Source organism: Ovis canadensis, chromosome 16 (genome assembly GCF_042477335.2).
Source record: "Ovis canadensis isolate MfBH-ARS-UI-01 breed Bighorn chromosome 16, ARS-UI_OviCan_v2, whole genome shotgun sequence".
Lineage (NCBI taxonomy): Eukaryota > Metazoa > Chordata > Mammalia > Artiodactyla > Bovidae > Ovis > Ovis canadensis.
The window spans coordinates 71,953,381-71,972,579 of NC_091260.1; the positions used below are offsets into that span (position 1 = coordinate 71,953,381).

A 19,199-nucleotide genomic window follows, 5' to 3' on the forward strand; every position below is an offset into this window, starting at 1 on the left:
CAGGTCTCTTCTGAGGCTGGGTTGTGAACCAGTCTGCAGGAGCCTCATCTGACTCCCTTTTCTGGATGTGACCTACAGTGGGTTCCCAATCCAGAATACTCTTCTCCCCACGCCCACTCCTGACTAAGCAGAGGCCTCCCCTTCAGGGTTTCCCTCATCCATCTCTTTTTGATTCAACAGTGACCAATTCAAATAAAAGGTCTAACACAAACATCAGGCAAATATGTTTAATTTTTTAAAATAACTGATGGCAAAATAAAATATTTACATCACATCATACTGTGTAAACATGTAAGGTCTCTGTACAAAGAAATATACATGCAAAATAATGTAAAAATTTAACTGAAATAATAAAAAGAAACAATACACAAATAAAAGTTGTGAGGTTACGAATACACATCCAGTTTTGAATCCAATTTCTTTTAAAAAGTTTCTGTACAATTTTACAAGGAACAAACAAACAAAAATTCAACAAAAGAATAAATAAAAATACATTGGAAGCTGCGAAGCTTGAACTATGCCAGTTTATGGCTGAAGACCCAGGTGTCTGGCTGGCTTGGGAAGCGGGCTGGTCTTTTTAAGTGTATTTCACACAACAAAGATAAAAAGACATCCAGAAAAATTCAAGCGTGCTCAGAAACCCAGCGTCTTTTGTTGAGGGCCTCCCACACTACAGTGCCACAGACATCAAAGCCAGCCTTGAGGTGGCTGGTGCCTAATTGGCATTTATTTCTTACCAAAAGCTCAAAATCCAGCCAATTTTTGTACAGAAAGTTGAATGTCAAAAAGTCTAAAAAGTAGGAAATGTCCAGACTGATTTTGGGAAAAAAAATAATACTTTGGCATTCTGAATAATAGCATAATAAAATTTAAAACATTACCCTATTATCCAGTTTTATATTCAGAGTATGAAATCACTTTTTACAGTCCTCAAAACTGACAAATTTCACCAAGAGTTGTCTCCTTGAACCGATGACACAGGGCTACGAACCCCACCCCCCACCCCGCCCCTGACACACGCACAAAAACCATAAATCTCACTGTACGAATATGTGCTTTTTCTATATATTTATTACAGGTACAACAGAGGTCTTCATAAATAGTTGCATAAAATGTTAAAGCCACAACATTGCACATGATATGAAATAAAACCAAAAAAAAAAAAAAACCCCAAAACCAAAAAAACAACCCCCAATGAGTGCATTTACAGTATTTTCATCTGACTGTATACTGCTCAACAATCTGATTGACGGCTTAGGGGGTGGGACGCGGGGGGTGGGGAAGGGGTAGCAGGGCAGGACCCAACCTGACCTCCTCGGGGATGGGCAGACCCCTTGGACCCCTCCTAAAGGAAGCCCCGGGCGGTGGGTGGGAAGGCAGGGGTGGGGAGAAAGGACAGACCGAAGGCAGGACCAGTCTTATGTACAAGTAAGGCCTACATTTCATCAGAGCAAAACGATTCATTCTATTTTTATGCAAAAGTTTGAGGTTGAACGCACATTTCAGAAGCCCAGTCTGATGTCCTGGTGAGAGGCACACAGACGGGGCAGCTGGAAAAAGCTCAGAGCCAGGGGGACCCCCAAGTTGGACGAGGCCGCCGCTGGGGGTAGGGTGGAGGGGGTTCTTCCCCAGAGGTGTCCAGTATCTTGTTTTGTTCGTTAACACCAGTGGTTGAACATAGGCATTTGTTTCCTTGAATAAATCCTGGAAAATGTTTTCAATTTGCAAAATGCTATTCATGTTCATTTAAAAAAGTTTCTTTTTATTTTTAAATTTTTTTTTTTTTGCAGAAACCTGAATAAAAGACTGTGACTCAGCAATGCTGTCTCCGCTCTTGCAGAGTGTTCCAGAAGGCCTCCACCCCCAGCCCCCAACACCCCGCAGGGCTTGTGGCCCGAGTCCCAGGCAGCTGCAGAGCACGGCTCGCTCGGGAACGCACGCAGTGTCACACGACGGGACAATCGGGCAGCAGACTGCTTACGTCGTCGGTTTATTGTTTTCTCTTCCAAAAAAAAAAACAAAAAACAAACAAAGTCAGATTTAACGGCTGATTGGCAGGTGAAAGAGAATGAGAAAGGACTTCAAGACAGGTCAAACTCGAGGCAGAAGCCTGCTCTGTAAGAAGTTTTTCATGCTACGGATAGGTCGAACGTCGTTCTGGTGTTTGCGCCGCTCAATGAAGGAGGTCAGTCTGGACGTGTCGAGGACGCCCGCGCCTTTGCCGTGGCCGTGGCCCGCCTGCAGCCACCGCTCCTGGAGGGCCGACGCAGCCGAGGGGCGCTTGGCGGGGTCCTCGTGCAGTAGGAAGCACACGAAGTCCTTGGCCCTCTGGCTCACTCCTTGGAAGTAGTCCTCTGGGAAGCTGAAGTCCAGGCGGCAAATGTTGAGGCAGGTCTCTTCCACGCTGTCATCCAGGAAGGGGGACACGCCGCTGAGAAGCACATATGCCAGCACGCCCACGCTCCACGTGTCTGAGGTCAGGGAGACTGGGTTCCCCAGGATGATCTCGGGGGCCGCAAACTCGGGGTTCCCCAGCAATGGGTGGATGTGGTAAGTCGTGTTGAGTTGGACGGCATCTCCGAAGTCAGCCAGCTTGATGGTCGGCTTGGCTGAGCTCTGATCCACGAGAATGTTCTCGGGCTGGGAGACAGGATAAGACAGCTGTCAGGGGACTCCCGCCACCCCGCTCTTGGGCTGGGGCTCTCTGGGAATCTACAAGGTCGACTGTTCACGTGCAAAACGGACTCGTTCCAGTCTGGAACTTCTGAGGGCCACTGCCATGCAAAGCCTGGGATTCACTCTCCTTCCTGCCATCGACGGCGACACTGCGCCTCCTTGCCTCCGTCACCCCGCCCTGTTCCCACCCCAGGAACTCTATGAACCATGTGCAGATCTCACGTTTGTCTACTATGTTCCAGTTTGTTTACATTACTGAAAAGCCAGCTCTAGAGCAGAGATTATTCATCCGAGTTCCCATCTCCTAACCCCTGCGTCTCTCCCAGTCCCCGGGGATTCAGAGGACGGCCCGGGAGCGGGCGTCGTGCGTCTCTCCCAGTCCCCGAGGATTCAGAGGACGGCCCGGGAGCGGGCGTCGTGTCCCACGTGGATGCGCTGAGGTCACCCAGCGTTCCCGTCCCTGGGGCCCCGCTCACCTTTAGGTCCAGGTGCGCTATCCTGCAGTTGTGAAGGTATCGCACAGCTTCCAGAACCTCCCCCAGGTACGCCCGGATCTTCCCCTCCGTGAGGTTCCCCCACCGCACCACGCAGTCCAGGAGCCGTCCCTGGTCAGCCCTGCAGAGGGAGGGGTGTGCGGCCGCGTTATGGGGTCAGTCAGCCACTTAGAGGGACCACGACGCACATGTCACCTCTGCACCCCGCTGTCAATGTCCCAGCAACGCTTGGGGACCACACCTCTACACGGAGGCAGCACAGGATCAACAGGATGATGCCTTCTTAACCTTGTCACGAAGCACCCGGAGCCCACAGAGGGAACTGGTAGCAGAGACGGGCGCACCCAGGCCCTGCTGCCCACCCCAGCCCAGCAGATGGGCGCACCCAGGCCCCGCTGCCCACCCCAGCCCAGCAGATGGGTGCACCCAGGCCCCCCTGCCCACCCCACCCCAGCAGATGGGTGCACCCAGGCCCCCCTGCCCACCCCACCCCAGCAGATGGGCGCACCCAGGCCCCTCTTGCCTACCCCACCCCAGCAGGCTGGACTCAGACCTGCTCCGAGCACACGACCTGGAACCTAGCAAGCACTCTGTTGGGGAGGGAATAACGTGAGACCACCTCCCCCAGCCTCAGTCTTGACAACTGTAAAATGGGGAATGTGATGGCTAAATGAGAGAATATAAATAAAGTGGGCTTCACGTTGGACTCAGAGTCTGCCTACTGTGAAATTACTTAACTCTAAAGAACCCTTATACAGAGTTGCCCTGTGCCAGGGACTAAATGCTTTCTACCATTCGCTTAATCCTCACGACAGCTCTCTGGGAAGAGGGTTTTATTGTTCCCCTTTTATACAGATGGGGAAACTGAGGCACAGGGAAAGTATGTAACTTCCCCAAAGTCACACAGCTCGTAACGGAGACTGGAACTGCAAGGAGGCAGTCTGGTTCCAGCCTCTCTGAACACCAGGCTGAGATGTGTTGTCTCTTTGCTACACAGAAATTTACAGAAAGATCAGCCAACTGTCTGGTAATGACAAGTAATCAAGGGAACTTCGGTAGTAAGTAGCTTGTTATGAAAATAAATCCTATTAATAGTACGATGAGGCCCAACCATTTAGTATTCCAGTGGAAAGAAATGACAGCTGAATGCTGCAAATTTAAAACGGAATCTGAGGGCTTGCAGGAGATCCTGATAAGGAGTCTAGGCCTCTTTGTCTTCCCTGGGAATAGCTGAGCAGAGGCTGTTGGGCATTAAGCTTCTACAGCCAGAAGGCAGGTTCCCAGGTCCTGAGGGCCCACAGAGGCCAGGTCTCCACCTGGACACCACCTGAGCCCTGCAATAGCCCTTCAGGCAGCTGAGACTCGCCAGGAGCAGAGGCCACAGGCCCAGGCCCACTGACATGCCTTCTGCCCAGGACGCGGTGTTGGGGGAAGCTGGGGAGGGCCAGCTTACTCCCTCCGCCATCTGAGAGGTTTCCGGGGCCAGCGAGGGGGCTGAACAGGCCCATGGTGACGTTCTAGTAGGACCCCGGGGCGGGGAGACTCCCTGGGGGTTGGGGTCAGGGGCTGAGGCCGGACCTGGGCCCAGGGCAGCATGCCTGTGAGGAAACATGACCAACGGAAAGTCAGGAGCAGGTCCCTGTGGGAACACTGGCAGCGAGGAGCAGGTCCCCGCCGGCCAGATCTGAGATACTCGCTTCCCACAGCGCCTCGGGAACTAGGGAGCGGCGCAAGAGGTTTGCTTGGGCCAATGGAAGTGAAGTCATAATCCCAAGTGAGTGTATGAAGTGAACTCCCTCTAGAAACCTGGAACGGGAATTTAAATAAAGCTTAGTGACGAGGTGTTTCAGAGAGACCAGAACGTTCTAGGGTCCAGGCTCCCATCCTGGCTTTACGGACACTTTGGGCCAGTGATTCTGTGTCTCTGTGTCCTGTGTTGTCATGGGATGTCGGGCAAGCAGCAAGACGTCTATGGACTTTGCCGAATACCCCCAGGGGGAAAGCTGCTCTTGGCCGACGACGCCTGCTCCCAGGTCGTAAGTTCCATACTCCTTATCTTTAAACGACTCATGTGTTGACTGAGAAAGCACACAGAGCCCGGTGTGTCATGGGGACCCACCCCCTCCAGACTGCGCTCTTCAGTGAGGCCACCTCACCCTCCCGTCTAAGCACCCTCTGCAGGACCGGACAAGCTCTGCGAAGGACCGGACAGGCCCCAGGCCTGAGCTGGGAGCCTGAAGTGGCAGACAGGAGCAGGTCTGAGTCAGCCCAGTCCAGGTGCCCCCCAGCCTGGCAGACACAGGGGATCAGGGTAGCCTGAGGTCATGAGCAGGGGTGTGGTCTGCAGAGGTCTGGCCCCAAGGGAAGCCGGTGGCATCACCAGGTTGGCTGAGACCCCACGGGAGCCTGGGTCAGGGTGGGGGTGTTTGGATGCTAGGTGTACGCTGCCTTATCAGGCAGCTCATACAGAGACTTCCCTCAAGTATTGCTGGAAAGCTCTAAAACTGTGGATTCTGATAGGAGACATGTTTTCACAAGTTCTGTGAATTCTAAAATCCCAGTTCCTATCCTTCTGAGAGAATAAACAGCAAGACTACTTGGTGTTGGAGCTGGGGGCTAGGAGGAGGGAAGGTGGGGGGGCCAGAAGGGGGTACTGGGGTCCAGTAGGAGGGGGAGCTGGGGGTCAGGAGTGGGGGCTGGGGTCCAGGGGGAGCGGGGGGGGGGGGCAAAGCGTGTACGCACATCTCCAGGACCAGCACGTAGCTGGTGGGAGTCTCGAAGGTGTCCAGGAGGCCCACCAGCAGTGGGTGCTGGAGGTTCTGCAGGATCCCAAGCTCGTGGGTGACCTGGTCACGCTTCATCAGCCTCTTGTTCACAAACTTAGTGGCCACGGCTCGTTTGGTGCCTTTCTGATCACATTTCTTCACAACGGAGAATCTGCCCCTGGAAAGCAGGTGGGAAGAGCACTCTCAGAGTGCGCCGACTGGGTCACGGAGGGAAGACTCCGTTAACCCAGGCGGACCGGATGCGCACGGCCTCCCCAGCTGCAGCCCTGGTCTCCCCTCCAGCAGAGGGGCTGCGGCCATATAACAGCCTGAAGGGAGCTGCCCGCGTCTGCGACTCTGTGTCTCCCCGTCCTGGGGACAGACGTCTCCTGAGAAGGCAGCCATGTGACTTCTCCACTCTCTGACCTCTGTCAGCAGGGACCTCCTGACGGCCCAGGCAGCTTCCACCTCTGCTCTCGCGGAGACCCTTCCTCAGCGTGTGAAGAAGCGTAGAGAGGCCTCCTCAGCGGCTCCTGTCACCCACGCCCCCACTCTGGGCAGCCGTGTCCCCTGCCATCACCACGGCTGTCCTGCTGCTGCAGGACGTGCGTGCAGGGCTGCTAACCCACTCGTCTCTCGTCTGTGGTCTCTGGGGCTGCACCCAACGAGCCACTCCAGAGAAGCCTCAGCTGCACCCTGGCGGGATCCAGGTAGCAAGGCCCTGGGCCCTCGAGTCTGAGCCTGCTGCCCTCGTGGGATGAGATTCGGGGCAGGGAATGTGAGGGACAGATGTAACTCTGTGGCCGGGGGCAGAGTAGGGAGGGGCTCAGCCCAATGTGCTGGTCAGTCCTCTGTCGCCACACGGGGCTGTGGGCATGCTACTTGGGGCTCCTCCTCCCACGGACCATGCCATGCCATGCTAAGTCGCTTCAGTCATGTCCGACCCACGGACTGTAGCCCGCCAGGCTCCTCTGTCCATGGGATTCTCCAGGCAAGAATACTGGAGCAGGTTGCTATTTCTTCCTCCAGGGGATCTTCCTGACCCAGGGATCGAACCCACATCTCTTACGTCTCCTGCATTGGCAGGCGGGTTCTGTACCACCAGTGCCATCCGGGAAGCCCCCTCCTAGGGACAGGTGGAGTCTATTCTCCTCCCTTGAATCTGGGCTGGCAGGTGGCTGGCTCTGTCCACAGACTATGGAGAGAGCGCTGCTGTTGCGCTCTGAGAGGCTGCAGCTCCTGCTTCTGGCTCCTGGGATGCTCTGCCATCACATGAGGAAGCCCAGGGTGGACATCTATGTGCAGAGAGGCCAGACACATGGGTGGCTGGGTGGCCAGGCTCAGGAGGGACCAAGGGAGCAACTGCCTTGTCAGGGGCATGTGGCACGAAGTGATACGTTGCTGCTCCGGACAGCAGGGCTGAGCCTCATGTGGCGACAGAGGACTGATGGGCATGACGGACGACTGACCGGCAAAGCGGGCTGATCCACATAGGCGGGTGCATGGATCCCTGCAGCTGGCCACTGCAGGATACACCCAGGAGAGGCCCCTGGGGTGTACCCCCGGCTGCTGGGAGGCTTCCCGGGAAGCTTTTAAACAGGAACGTGCTGGGCAGTCATGCTTCCGACCCCCCTCCTGCCACATGACGTCCTGCCAGCCTAAGCCCTGGCTGCCATCTGCAGAGAAACACCCCTCTGGGTTGAAGCCCCCTCTTGGTTCGTGCTATAAATCTCCAGGTACCGCTGAGACCTGAAGGGCAGCTTCAACCTCCCTCAATGGGATTCCATGAACTATGTCCCATCAGAAAGGGTCTGAGCGACACTCCCCTGGATTCCCCTGAGGACAGGGCGTAGCCGGTGCCGCCCTGGACGCAGAGCCAGAGCGACTCCGTCATCCCTGGAGGGCTCACGGTACAAAGCCTTAACTCTTGCTGGGTGCCTGCACTGGACCTGTCCTCTTACTTTCTCAGTGTTTAATATCGAAAGGTAGTTAACAGTTACATTCCAGATGCAAAATGCCTAACTTCCAACTGCTGGCAGAACGTGCCAACTCTCTCTGTGCTCCTGCGGAGCTCTGTCTCTTGCGCCGCTGGCTTGGGAGGGCCCCCGGTGTGCTGCCGTACCTGCCGAGCTCGGCCACCTCGCTGTAGAAGCAGTCAAAGTTGTCCTTCCAGGTCACCACGATGCCATCACTCCCTGGACCTGCAAGAGAGGAGCATCTCCCTGAGCCTGGTGAGCGGGACGCCTCTTGGGTGGAGACTGGAGCCCTGAGTTCAATGTGGTGGCCGGAGGGGCTGCTAAGGGTCTAAACTGAGGCTCGAGGGTACAGAGATGGGTCAGAAGAATAAGGTCCACGCTGCGTGTGTGCTGGGACCCGGTTTGAGACAAAGACGGCTTTAAGTGATGGAAATAAACACACACTTGCTTTTCCATTATCTTTCCACTCCCGTTTCTGTAAGCCTATTGCAATAAATAGTCTTCTGTCTCTCCAAACTCCCTTGCACTAGTGACTTATTGAAAGAAAAAAAATCACCTGTATAACCTCTATGACACCTTTTAAAAATCAGAACACTGCTTATTCTCAAGGTTTTTTCCTTCCTTTCTTATGCTGTGACCCCAAAACAGGAACCCCTCCTTTCTCTGACTTTAGGTTAAAATATATGTGGGTTAAGATACAGGGGATAAAAGTTCTAAGACAATTTTACGTACTATCTACACATAGAGCACTCCTGGACTCAATTCACCTTGGAGCTCTTCTATTTATTCTTAGTTTTTTAAAAATTTATTTAATTCTTTAATTTTCACTCCTGAAAGCAGCTGCCTATAGCTGCTGTGGCTGGAGGACCCAAGAGAAACCTTAGCCGCCCTGCATCGCACAGTGGCCTCCTGTGAAATGGCAGCTGGGAATCGGGCGGTATGTGGTCACTCACTAAGCATCTACATACATCAAGTGCAACAAAAATTCTAAAAGACCTAAGATACAGGTTCTGCCTCCAGCAATTCAGAGTTGAGCAGAGGCGCGAGATCAGGCCTTTCTGCGAGTGCGTTAGTCCCATCAGGGTTGCCTTGCGCTCAGGGCTGGGAGGACATACCCTCCGGCAGGGCTGTAGGGTCTAGGATGCACAGAGCCTGCACGGGGCTCACCCACACTCCCCTCTTTACTTTTTTTTCATTCTGCATGAGACCAACTCAGAATAGGTCCTCTTAGCATCAAAGCATCAACTGAACATTCAGGGGAGATGTTGGAGATGAGAGTGTGTTTTGAGTGTTAAGAGCACAGAATGCCTTCCTCCCACCTGGAGGCTGGCCTCAGAGGCTCACGAGCTCAGTGGCCGTGGACAGAAGCCTTTACTGAGCGCCGCCCCTGCCCGCAGTCACCCTCCCAGAGGCTGGCCAGCTCCTTGCAGCCCCCGGGTGACTTGTCATGCCTCTCAGGACACGTCGGCTGTCGGGGGGGGGGGCTCGGGGTGCAGCTCACCTAGAACCCTCAGGCTGGCTGAAGACGAGGCTGACCCCATGTCGTTCACCGCAATGCACGTGTAGATGCCGTCGTCCTCGGTGGTCACACCCATGATCTTCAGAGCGGCCTCTCCCAAGTCGCTGCAGCAGGGGAGGGCCCAGGGCGTTCACAAAGGCTTGCCCCCATCCCCACGCCAGCCCCCCAACCTCTCTCCTGCGGTGTCACAGGAAACAAGGAGCTTCAGTGCTGATGGGCAATTTCAAGTGGGATTCCAACCCTAGCTGCCCAGCCAGGGACAACACGTCCCCTCAGGGGAGGCGTCCCAGGGCTGAGGGGACCCAGGGAATTGACCGTGGGGCTCCCGGTGGAACGAGGTCATGCTCACTGCCAGAGACATGGACCCCCAGGGGGCCTCCCTCACCTGTAGGAGATGCTGTAGTGACCATCGTTGTTCAAGGTGTTGTGTTCAGGGCCCTTCCAGGTGATGGAGGCCTTGGGGCGGCCGCAAACCCGACATCGAAGAACAACAGTCTCGCCTGCCTCACACGTGACCTCACTCAAGGGAATGACGAATTCTGGGGGAACTGCGTGAGAAAGGAGTCAGTGAGGCCAGACGCCCGGCCCCTGCCTGGCGCCCACCAACCTCCCCCAACAAACCTCTGGGCCTGAGATGTTGCCCAAGCCCAGAGCTCCACAGAAAACCTGGGTCCACAAGGTAAACTCGAGTGTCCCCAAATGCTCCCTAGACCTATGCTCTATAACACCAGAAGAAAAAGAACAGGACTCACCGTCATATATGTAGTTGGGATTGAGAAGCTGAAATGGAAAAATCACAAGGTTATTAACCAAATACATGAGCTATTTTGAGATATGTTGCTTTCATTCCAGGGTTGCAGTTATTTTTGAAAGGTAAGAGGAAACGCGATGTAGCTTGCCTGGGCATCAATCAAAATCGACCACACTCCCACTGCCTTTGAATGCACTGGGAAGCTTCGTGTCACCCAAATATAGTTTTTTCTTCCTACTCACAAACACCAAAAACTCAAAGATGCCCCCTCTGCCCATCCTATGGGCTGAGTTCTGTGGGTCCCTGGACCCCCTCCTTCTGCAGAACAGCCAGAGCTCAGAGCCGGGGCCTCAAATTCCCCTCAGGAGATGCTGGCTTGCTCTCCAGGCAAAACCTGCACAGGTTTAAGGCGATCTGATTACAGGAGTCATGTGGGCTGGAGCACCCGCCGAGGGGATTCACTGTAGCCAGTGAACATCGCTCTGGGCCACAGCCGCCCTGTGCTCTGTCTGCTTCCGAGGATCCAGAATCTGTCTCCCTGGCGGCTCACGTGGTAAAGAATCTGCCTGCAATGCAGGAGACCGGGTTTCATCTCTGGGCTGGGGAGATTTCCCTGGAGGAGGAAGCGGCAACCCACTCCAGTACTTCTGCCTGAAGAATTCCACGGACAGAGGAGCCTGGCGGGCTACAATCCATGCGGTCACAGAGAGTCAGACACGACTGAAGGACTCACACTTCCCTGGGAGCAGAGCAGCATTCTTCCTGCGCCAGGCATACGCCCACTGAGGTGCACGCCCATGCACCTGGCTCCTCAGAACACCTAAGCGTACTTGGACCACTCTGTCCCCATGAGCCCCCTACAAAGCCCCTTGGGTCTGCTCACAGGGCAGAGGGAGGCGGGTCACTGCTGGGCAAGGCCGGGCCCCGGGTCCATGCCTCCTCCTGTGCTGGGGCCAGCCCCTGTCGCTTCTTGAGGTGCATAGCCTCCTGGCGACGCCGTGCTCACCTTCACAGATACCTTGTTGCTCAGTCCTTCCCGAGACTTCCGGTAACCGTTTTCTAACTTGCCTTCCCGTTTGCCGTCTTTATCTTTTTTCTCAGATTTTTTCCTTAAGCGGAGTGCTGTGTGCCAAGATGTTGACTTCCTAGGGGGAGAACGACATCTTGTTAGTATTACGCCTTCCTGGTGTTCAGCAAATGACTCCTGGAGGCATCAGGGAAGCTGAGAAGTGTCTTATATGGATACAGGATGACTGAGATTCCTTTACAGCAGTGATCTCTGCTAAGGAAAACTTTTCTGTGATGCTCACTGATTAAGACTGACAGCTTCTTAAATCAAGTTTTAAAGATTAAACTATAAAGATGTCTGTGATGGCTAATTTTATGCATCAACTTGAATGGATCTAAATATTTGGTCAAACATTAATCTGGGTGTTTCTGGATGAGATTAAAACTGTAATGGGTCGAGTGAAGTCATCTGCCCTCTGTGGTGTGGTGGGCCTTGCAGCCACTCAGTTGAAGGCCTGAGTTGGACGAAAAAAGCCCAGCCTCCCTGAGCAAGAAGGATTTCTCCAGCATTCTGCCTGCACCACTGGTTTTCTGCTGGCCCCAGTGCAGATCTGAACTCACCAGTATCCTTATGTTCATAATAACCACTCCCCAACCACACACACCCCCTACTGTAACTATTTCTCTGGAGAACCTGAAAACATGGCCTGGGAATATTCTTGAGAAAACCAAGTATAAAATAGGATTCTTCAGTGGCATACTAGAATAAAATATTTCCATGCATCAAGAAAAAACAGGGCAAGGGATTCTTGTGGGAGATGGGCTCTTTGTAGGCTGAACTCAAGCCTGGATGTCTCATGGGGTGTGGGCACTGAGCCCAGAGGTTTGGGGGCAGTGCTGGAATGCTGGCCAGACTGGGCTGCAAACCCGGCCAGGGCAGCTCCATGTTTGGAGGGGAAGGTGACCGCCATCGATGCAAGTCTGGTCTTTGGAGGCTTACAAACCGCAGCTCTGTACAGCTCCCACCCCCAGAAACTGCCTGGCTGGCTTCTCCTGTCATCAGACAGACTTAGGGAAGGGGAGAGTTGGAGACCAGCACCTGAATTCAGGTTTCTTTACAGTAACATTTGATGCGGCAAATTTGGTTCCAAGTTTCCTGACTGACGAAGAACGCAATGGCACCCCAGTCCAGTACTCTTGTCTGGAAAATCCCATAGACGGAAGAGCCTGGTAGGCTGCAGTCCATGGGGTTGCTAAGAGTTGGACACGACTGAGCGACTTCACTTTCACTTCCTGACTGAAGTGATCAAGTACATCTAAGGCTTGATGGTAACAGCATCCCGTGATCTTTAGTTGCAGCTACAGAACGAGGGTCTTCACTGATGCACCCCCAGCACGCCTGGTGTATGTTAGGGGGCCGTGGAAAGTCCTCACCCCCCAGCCCAAGACCTCTGGGAACTAAATACCATCGTGCTCTACCTAGCAGCTTAAAAAAGCTGTGTGTGTGTGAATGCAGGTTATTAAAAGAAACATCAGAATAAGGAGACCAAACCAGTCCCTCCTAAAGGAAATAGACCCTGATTATTCATTGGAAGGATTGATGCTGAAGGTGAAGCAATACTCTGGCCACCTGACACGAAGAGCCAACTCATTGGAAGGCTCTGATGCTGGGAAAGATTGAGGGCAGGAGGAGAAGGGGATGACAGAGGATGAGATGGTTGCATGGCATCATTGACTCAATGGACCTGAGTTTGAGCAAGCTCCGGGAGACGGTGATGGACAGGGAAGCCTGGCGTGCTGTGGTCCATGGGGTCGCAAAGAGTCAGACACGACTGAGTGACCAAACACCACCGTCGCCACCACCACCAACAGTGTTAAGTCTGAGAGGTACAGGTCACCCCACTGTCACTATGTGGTTCCACACGGTGCTTAGACCTGAACTTGCTCCGCAGAGCACAGCACATCTTTCTCTCAACGGGCATCACCCTTCCAGGGCCCCGAGGCCTCTTCTGCGCTCAGCACCGCCCTCGCCCCCCTACTCACTTGAGAGTCCCGTCAGGGTTCTCCATGATGACTGCGCTGGTGTGCCCCAGGACGAAGCCCGGAATCCAGCCCTCGGCTGCGGGGCACTGGTCAGTGGCGGCTCGGAACACCAGAAACATGTTCTGTTGATTGCTGGCCAGAATTTGAACGACCTCTCCTTGATAGACGTTTATCTCATCCTCCTTCACTGCCGTGTAGTCGTGTGTCACCAACATGGTGGAGATGTTGCTACTGCTGCTGCTTTCACTCTGCAGGGGGAGAGACGAACAGAAAGGCAGAGCGGAACTGAAAGGGGGTCTGAGGACGCCGAAGCGCTCGTCCGCGTGCTGACAATCAAGTAACGGACAATCAAGATTGCTCTAGAAGCAACGTAAGGATAATCTAAAACGCCAAGAAGACCACAGCGATGGCCAAACACTTTACTTTCGGAAGCTTGATTATTTCAGGTCCATCTTCCTTACACTGTTAGAGGGATGGCTTGTCCTCCTGTTAATGCCACGCTGGGTTCTGTCTATGTCACTGCGACCATCATGCTTGTTTTAAAAAGCATTAAATTAAGAAGCTGCAAGGAGTAAGCTCTTCAGCTCACTGACAGAGCAGATCGTGGCAAAGCCTCCAAAACTCGCAGATGAAATGTTCTTTGAGAACGCGTCCCAGAATTGTGCCAAGCTGCTCGCATCCTTAGTCATTTCCACCTTTTTCCTTCCTAAAAGAAGAACGTGGGATAACTGAAGAGTAAGCCAACCACTGCTCTGCTCTCACGGAGTTACTCCGCCTCCTTTATGCGTCCCGTGGTGGGTGGCGCGCCTACGAGCTCGCATGATTCCCGGGTCCTGAAGACATGCTGCTGTCCTGGGCATGTTCAGCATCCCAGAGCAGCAGTGAACACCACTGGCCCCATAGCTCACGTTTCAGGGACATCCCTGGCGTGGGAAAGTCTATCTTCCCCGTATTTTGGCGTCCCACTGGGACCCAAACACTTCGGGGCACTGCTGTGTCTTCAGTATCCATCATACTGACTGATGTGTAGCAGGCACCCAATAAAGGTTCAGCAACTCAGTCAATGAGGTGAGGCTGCAAAGTTAAACAAAGATCATTTCTCAAGGCCATCTGCTCAGGCGCACAAGCTGAAGTGGTGTTCACTGCAGAGTAGAAGAAACACAAAAGATACTTGTCCTAAGCTGTCATTTACCAGGTGACCTTTCTTCCACGGGAGGAGGAAGCAGCTGAGACCTCCAGACCCTCGTCCAAGGCCTTCTATCAACAGCTGGGACGTGGAGACGGTGTCAGGAGCTGCACTAGTGTGTTCTCAGAGGCTCCCACCAAGGATGCTGTCTGGATGGTCACGGCTTCCCAGGACTCCGATGACACTTCCCTCCGCTGGACTCTTGGATGCCGGGGGCAGCTCCTGGGTCGGTGCAGACACGACACTCAGAAACCTTGCCACGTGCCTGTCAGCTCTGGGCTACTGAGCTGCTGTGAAGACACACTGGAGCAGACGGCTGCCACTGTCAAGGAGCCTGCGTGCTGGGAACTCCAGGGGCCAGGGCCCTGGGATGCACACCGGGGTGGCCAGCTGCTCGGCGCCATCACAGCTGAGGAGTCTGGTGCCCATTCCCGGCCCTCCGAGATGCCCATGCTGTCCACGTCGGGCCTTGGCCTCTGCACACTCCTTTATGCAATTTTATCCCTTCAGCGTGACTTACATAGCAGCACCCCATAGTTTTGAGGCTACAAAGACACATTTGCTAGAAAACGTGAACAAAAACCAAATTCCGTGGCAGAGCCGTGTTTGGTTGTACAGGTACCAGCCTCTGTCTCATAATTTGAGCATTCTACCACAATCATAATAGCTCTCAGTCGTTTCTGAAAACCTCCCATGCACCAGCCTAAGTATTACGCATTTAAAAACCTATCTCAGCTAATGTTGTCAGACACAATCCTCACCTCCTGATGACTGGAGGTTAGAAATGTATGGGGGCCACCCAGTCACCGAGAGGAAGGCAGGGCTTGTCCTTTCACTGCTGCCTGGGGGTGGGGGTGGGTGCAGGGAGGTCATGCATCCATGTCTAGGGGCTGGCACAGTCACTGTGTGGGTTGACACATCCCCTCCACTCTGGCTCTCCTCAGAACTTTCCAGAAGGTGCGCATTAAAGGAGGAAGAGGGACCTGGGCTGTGGGTTAGGCACAGCTGCTGGGCTATGACCTCAGACAGGGTCACAGAAGCAGATGAGGAGGGAGGAGGCTGCTGCTGACCTGCCAGGGGGCTGGGACGGCTGGAATGGGTGGGAGCAGGCCAGGTGACAGCTCTTCTTAACTGGGATACTTAAGAGTCCTCAAGGAGACTTTCAAATGCCCGTGCTAAGCCTCTAGTGGTCTTCCCATGCCTCCAGGGCATTTCTGCAAGGTGCTTGGATTCGCTTAAAACACTGGCAATTTCCCTTTCCAGCTAACTGAGCACATTGGAAACAGCGAGAGGCAGAAATAAGAGACACCTTTTGCAACCTAAACCCTGCCAGCAGGTGTGCTGGGCTATCGAGCATCCGGGGGGGTGGGGGGGCGCCGGCGTGGGGGGGGGGGCACCAACGGCGGGCGCTCGCAGACACACAGACCCCAACCCAGGCTCCTGCACTGGGGCGGGGGAGGCTGTTCCTTCTGAAACACAGCCCCCCCTCAGGTGCTCAGGGGGAAAAGCGTTCAAGTTAGGATGGACTCAAGGGCTGCTCCCTGGCTGACTCGGAGGGGTCTCAGCTGCGAGGCTGTGCCTGCACCCTGAGCGTTCATCTAAGTGCCGAATCACTGGGTCTCTGCATCTTTGCCTCCAGCTGACGCTGGGTTCGGACGCCCACCTGCATACCAAGCATTTCAGAACTAACGGGATGGGGGCCAGGCTACTCTGCAGGACACGCTCAGGTACCACAACCAGGACAGTGGTGATGGCCACAGCAGAGGATGCCTGCCCTGACCACTTCTTTTTGAGAGTGAAGCTGAAAGGCTCATAAACATAAGAACCATTTCTCAGTTTCTTCCTTAAGTACACAGAAAGACTGAGGTGAACAAAATACACAACGAAAAACAGGAGGAGAGAATAAGGCCAAGTCAACTCAAACAAGGCATTAATTAAAGTCCAGGGGAAAGAGAGAAACATGCAAAAGCCAAATTGCTTTTTTTTTTTTTTTTTGGATAAAGAGACAACAGACCCTTTCGGGGGAAATGTATTTAAAAATTTATAAAAGGATCAAACATACACTCATGAGAACAGTTCTATTCCCTCACCGCATGCTTTTAGGGAGGTGTTATGGATTGGATTCATCAGCTCGCGTAGCAAACAGGGGAGGACAGTGAGGAAGACACAGGATGGGAGGGGGAAGACCCACCACCGCAACCCTGGGGCTGAGAACGCGGACAGAGACCGGCGAGGCCCCGCAGCGCCCCCCTGCTGGATAGAGCCTGGCGCCCCACTCCAGCCTGCCTGAGCCTCCGCTCCCAGCCGCTGGCCAGAGCCTGGCATCCAGAAGCCCTTAAAGTAGTCTCTCTTCCAGTGAATCCGGCGCATGTTTTTGTTTTTGTTTTCAGGTGGTGGGGGGAAAGGGAAAATTTTTCCACTGGAGAGATTCCTTCCCCTCATTGTGCCAGCTGAGTTTGCTTTGAGCTGCTGTTGGACATTTCTTGAGGTTTTTTTATTTTCCCCAGCAGATGAGTCAAAAACGCTGCAGATTAATTTAAGGCATAAAAGGGCACAACCAAGCGATGAGCAGAAAGCTTAGAGAGTGTATACAGGTTTCAGTTTATGCAGGAGGTAGATGGCAGGACACGGACCCCTCTTTAAACAAACAAAAAAGTGCGAGGAAAGCAGGGGCGGCGAGAGAAAGAGGAAATTCCAAAATACTCGGCTGGTCGGAAGATGTGAAAAGCTCAGAGATGCTGCATTCATTCGGAAGGTTAATAGTCTGCGTTCCCCGTTGTTAGCGGACACAAAGCAAGGAGCGAGTTAGTAGAGACCCGGGGCGCGCCGTCCGCCGGGAGTAGGTTAGCGGGCGTCCCCTGCCGAGTCCGGGGCGCGGGAGGCCGAGGAGGAGCTGGTAGAGCCCGGAGTTAGTACGAGGACAGCGGCGGCCAGGCGGGAGGTTTAGAAGAGCCGCGGGACAGAGGCGGGCGCAGGCGGCTGGGCGCTCTTACCCCGTTGCTCTGGGTGGACTGCACGGACTGCTCGCTGGCCGAGGAGCACGTGCTCATGCGGTCCGCGTCCTTGCCGGGGGCCGCGTGGCGCCGTGCCTGCCGCTGCAGGGAGTCGCTGTCCCCCGGGAAGGTGAAGGAGCCGGGCCGGCTGGCAGGGGAGGCAGGCACGGAGCTCCAGAAGGAGCCCCCCTTCTGCAGGGGGCTGCTGGGGGGCAAGGGCTCCTTGCCGAACGGAGAGGGGGACGCAGCGGCGGCGGCCAGAGGCGAGTGCAGGGGTGAGGGGGCCCCGGGCCTGGCCTTGCCCAGCGGCAGGGGGCCCGGGCCACTCCGTGGCGCCTCCTTGGCGGCTCCATCCTGCAGCGGCGTGCCCCCAGACGACTTCCGGGGGCTCTCCATCACCTTCATCTTGGGGATCGGCTCGGCATCTCGCTCGGGACCGTCGGGCTGGCTGCCGGGGGGCGCCCTGCCGGGCGGGCCGGCGCTGGCCTCCAGGGCTGGGCTGCGGCTGGGAGGAGGCGGTGGCGGGCCCGGGGTGCACGTACCTGACATCTTGTCTGCCTCTGCCTGGCTCGAGGCTGCAGAGGAGACCAGCACGGGGGAGTGGTGTCTGACGGGCTGGGGAATCCGGGAGGGTCTACTTCTGCTCGAGCTGCCGCTGCTGCCGCCACCGGGGCCGCCCCCGCCGCCGCTGTGGTTGCTGCCGCTGCCCCCGCTGCTGGGGGCCCCGCTGCTGCCCCCTCCCCCGCCGCTGCCGCCGCCCCCGCTGTGATTCCTCTGATATTCGATGGGTGATGTCAAGGCTGCAAGGCACAGGGGAGACTCCGTCAGGGCACCGTCACACGGGCGAAGGGGAAGAGGGGGCACGATGGCACAAAAGGGAGGGCTAGCTTAGTGCCCCAGGCTCACGTCACCTGGGGGCGTCCACCATCGCTCAGTCACCAGGCAGCGGCCTGGCTCCACGGACCAGGGAAGGAAAAGGAAAAGGTCTTGTTTAACTGTGTTGTGTCCTTAGTCGCTCAGCAGCATCTCACTCTTGCCAGCTCACAGACTGTAGCCCACTAGTCTCCTCTGTCCGTGGGATTCTCCAGGCAAGAGTACTGTTAAGTATGGACGAGTTAAACTGGTTCTGTCAAGGGCGGTCTGCAGGTCCCAGGGAGGACAGGTGAACAGGGAACAGGCTGGAGGAGAGGTTTCCTGCCCAGGAACAGTGAGCACAGCCTCAACATTTCCACTGAGGGGGAGGGGGGGAAAGGAGAACAATTAGCTGCAGGCATCTCTGCAAACAGCCAGGGTCCCAAGGAGGCCCAGGGCTGCGGGGGAGACTCAACTGGGGCTCCACAGGTACCACCTGGTTCCCACAGGCCGAAGCGGTGTTAGGGACCACCTCGGGGAAGGCGCTCCACAAACCCTGGGGGGTCATGAAGCTGTCCTGTCTCTGGGCTTAGTGAGTTAGCTATGTCACTGTCTGTTGGAAGATGCAGGCAACGTGCTCAGTAAGATATATGGGAACACTAACACAAGTCCTTGAGCGGGGCATGGCAACCCACTCCAGCATTCTTGCCCGGAGAATTCCAAGGACAGAGTCCACAGAGTCACAAGGAGCGGGACACACTGAGTGCCTAAGCACAGCACAGCAACACAAATCCTTGCAGAGCTAATGAAAACCTCTGTGATGCTGGATAGTCAGATGTAGCCCCTTCCTGCCTGGGAGATATCGGGCAGGTGTGGAGGAGTATCCTGGAGCCAAACGACCTGTGATGTGATAAAGCCATGTGGGCTGCCGCCCTG

The 19,199-nt window shown here is 55.0% G+C and overlaps 1 protein-coding gene across 2 annotated transcripts in view; it reads right to left on the bottom strand.

Annotated features, from left to right (window-relative positions):
• Positions 1 to 213: 213 nt before the first annotated feature.
• Positions 214 to 19,199, bottom strand: part of TRIO (trio Rho guanine nucleotide exchange factor) — a 356,120-nt gene continuing 337,134 nt past the window's right edge. For both annotated transcript variants that reach the window (XM_069556151.1, XM_069556152.1), the window contains exons 48-57: positions 17,412 to 18,211; positions 13,233 to 13,480; positions 11,188 to 11,326; positions 10,183 to 10,210; positions 9,816 to 9,978; positions 9,413 to 9,534; positions 8,058 to 8,136; positions 5,913 to 6,113; positions 3,153 to 3,291; positions 214 to 2,640 (exon numbers count right to left, since the gene is read on the bottom strand). In XM_069556151.1, the coding sequence (XP_069412252.1) occupies positions 2,092 to 2,640; positions 3,153 to 3,291; positions 5,913 to 6,113; positions 8,058 to 8,136; positions 9,413 to 9,534; positions 9,816 to 9,978; positions 10,183 to 10,210; positions 11,188 to 11,326; positions 13,233 to 13,480; positions 17,412 to 18,211 (2,468 nt within the window). In that variant the 3' untranslated portion in view covers positions 214 to 2,091. The remainder of the gene's footprint in view (positions 2,641 to 3,152; positions 3,292 to 5,912; positions 6,114 to 8,057; positions 8,137 to 9,412; positions 9,535 to 9,815; positions 9,979 to 10,182; positions 10,211 to 11,187; positions 11,327 to 13,232; positions 13,481 to 17,411; positions 18,212 to 19,199) is intronic.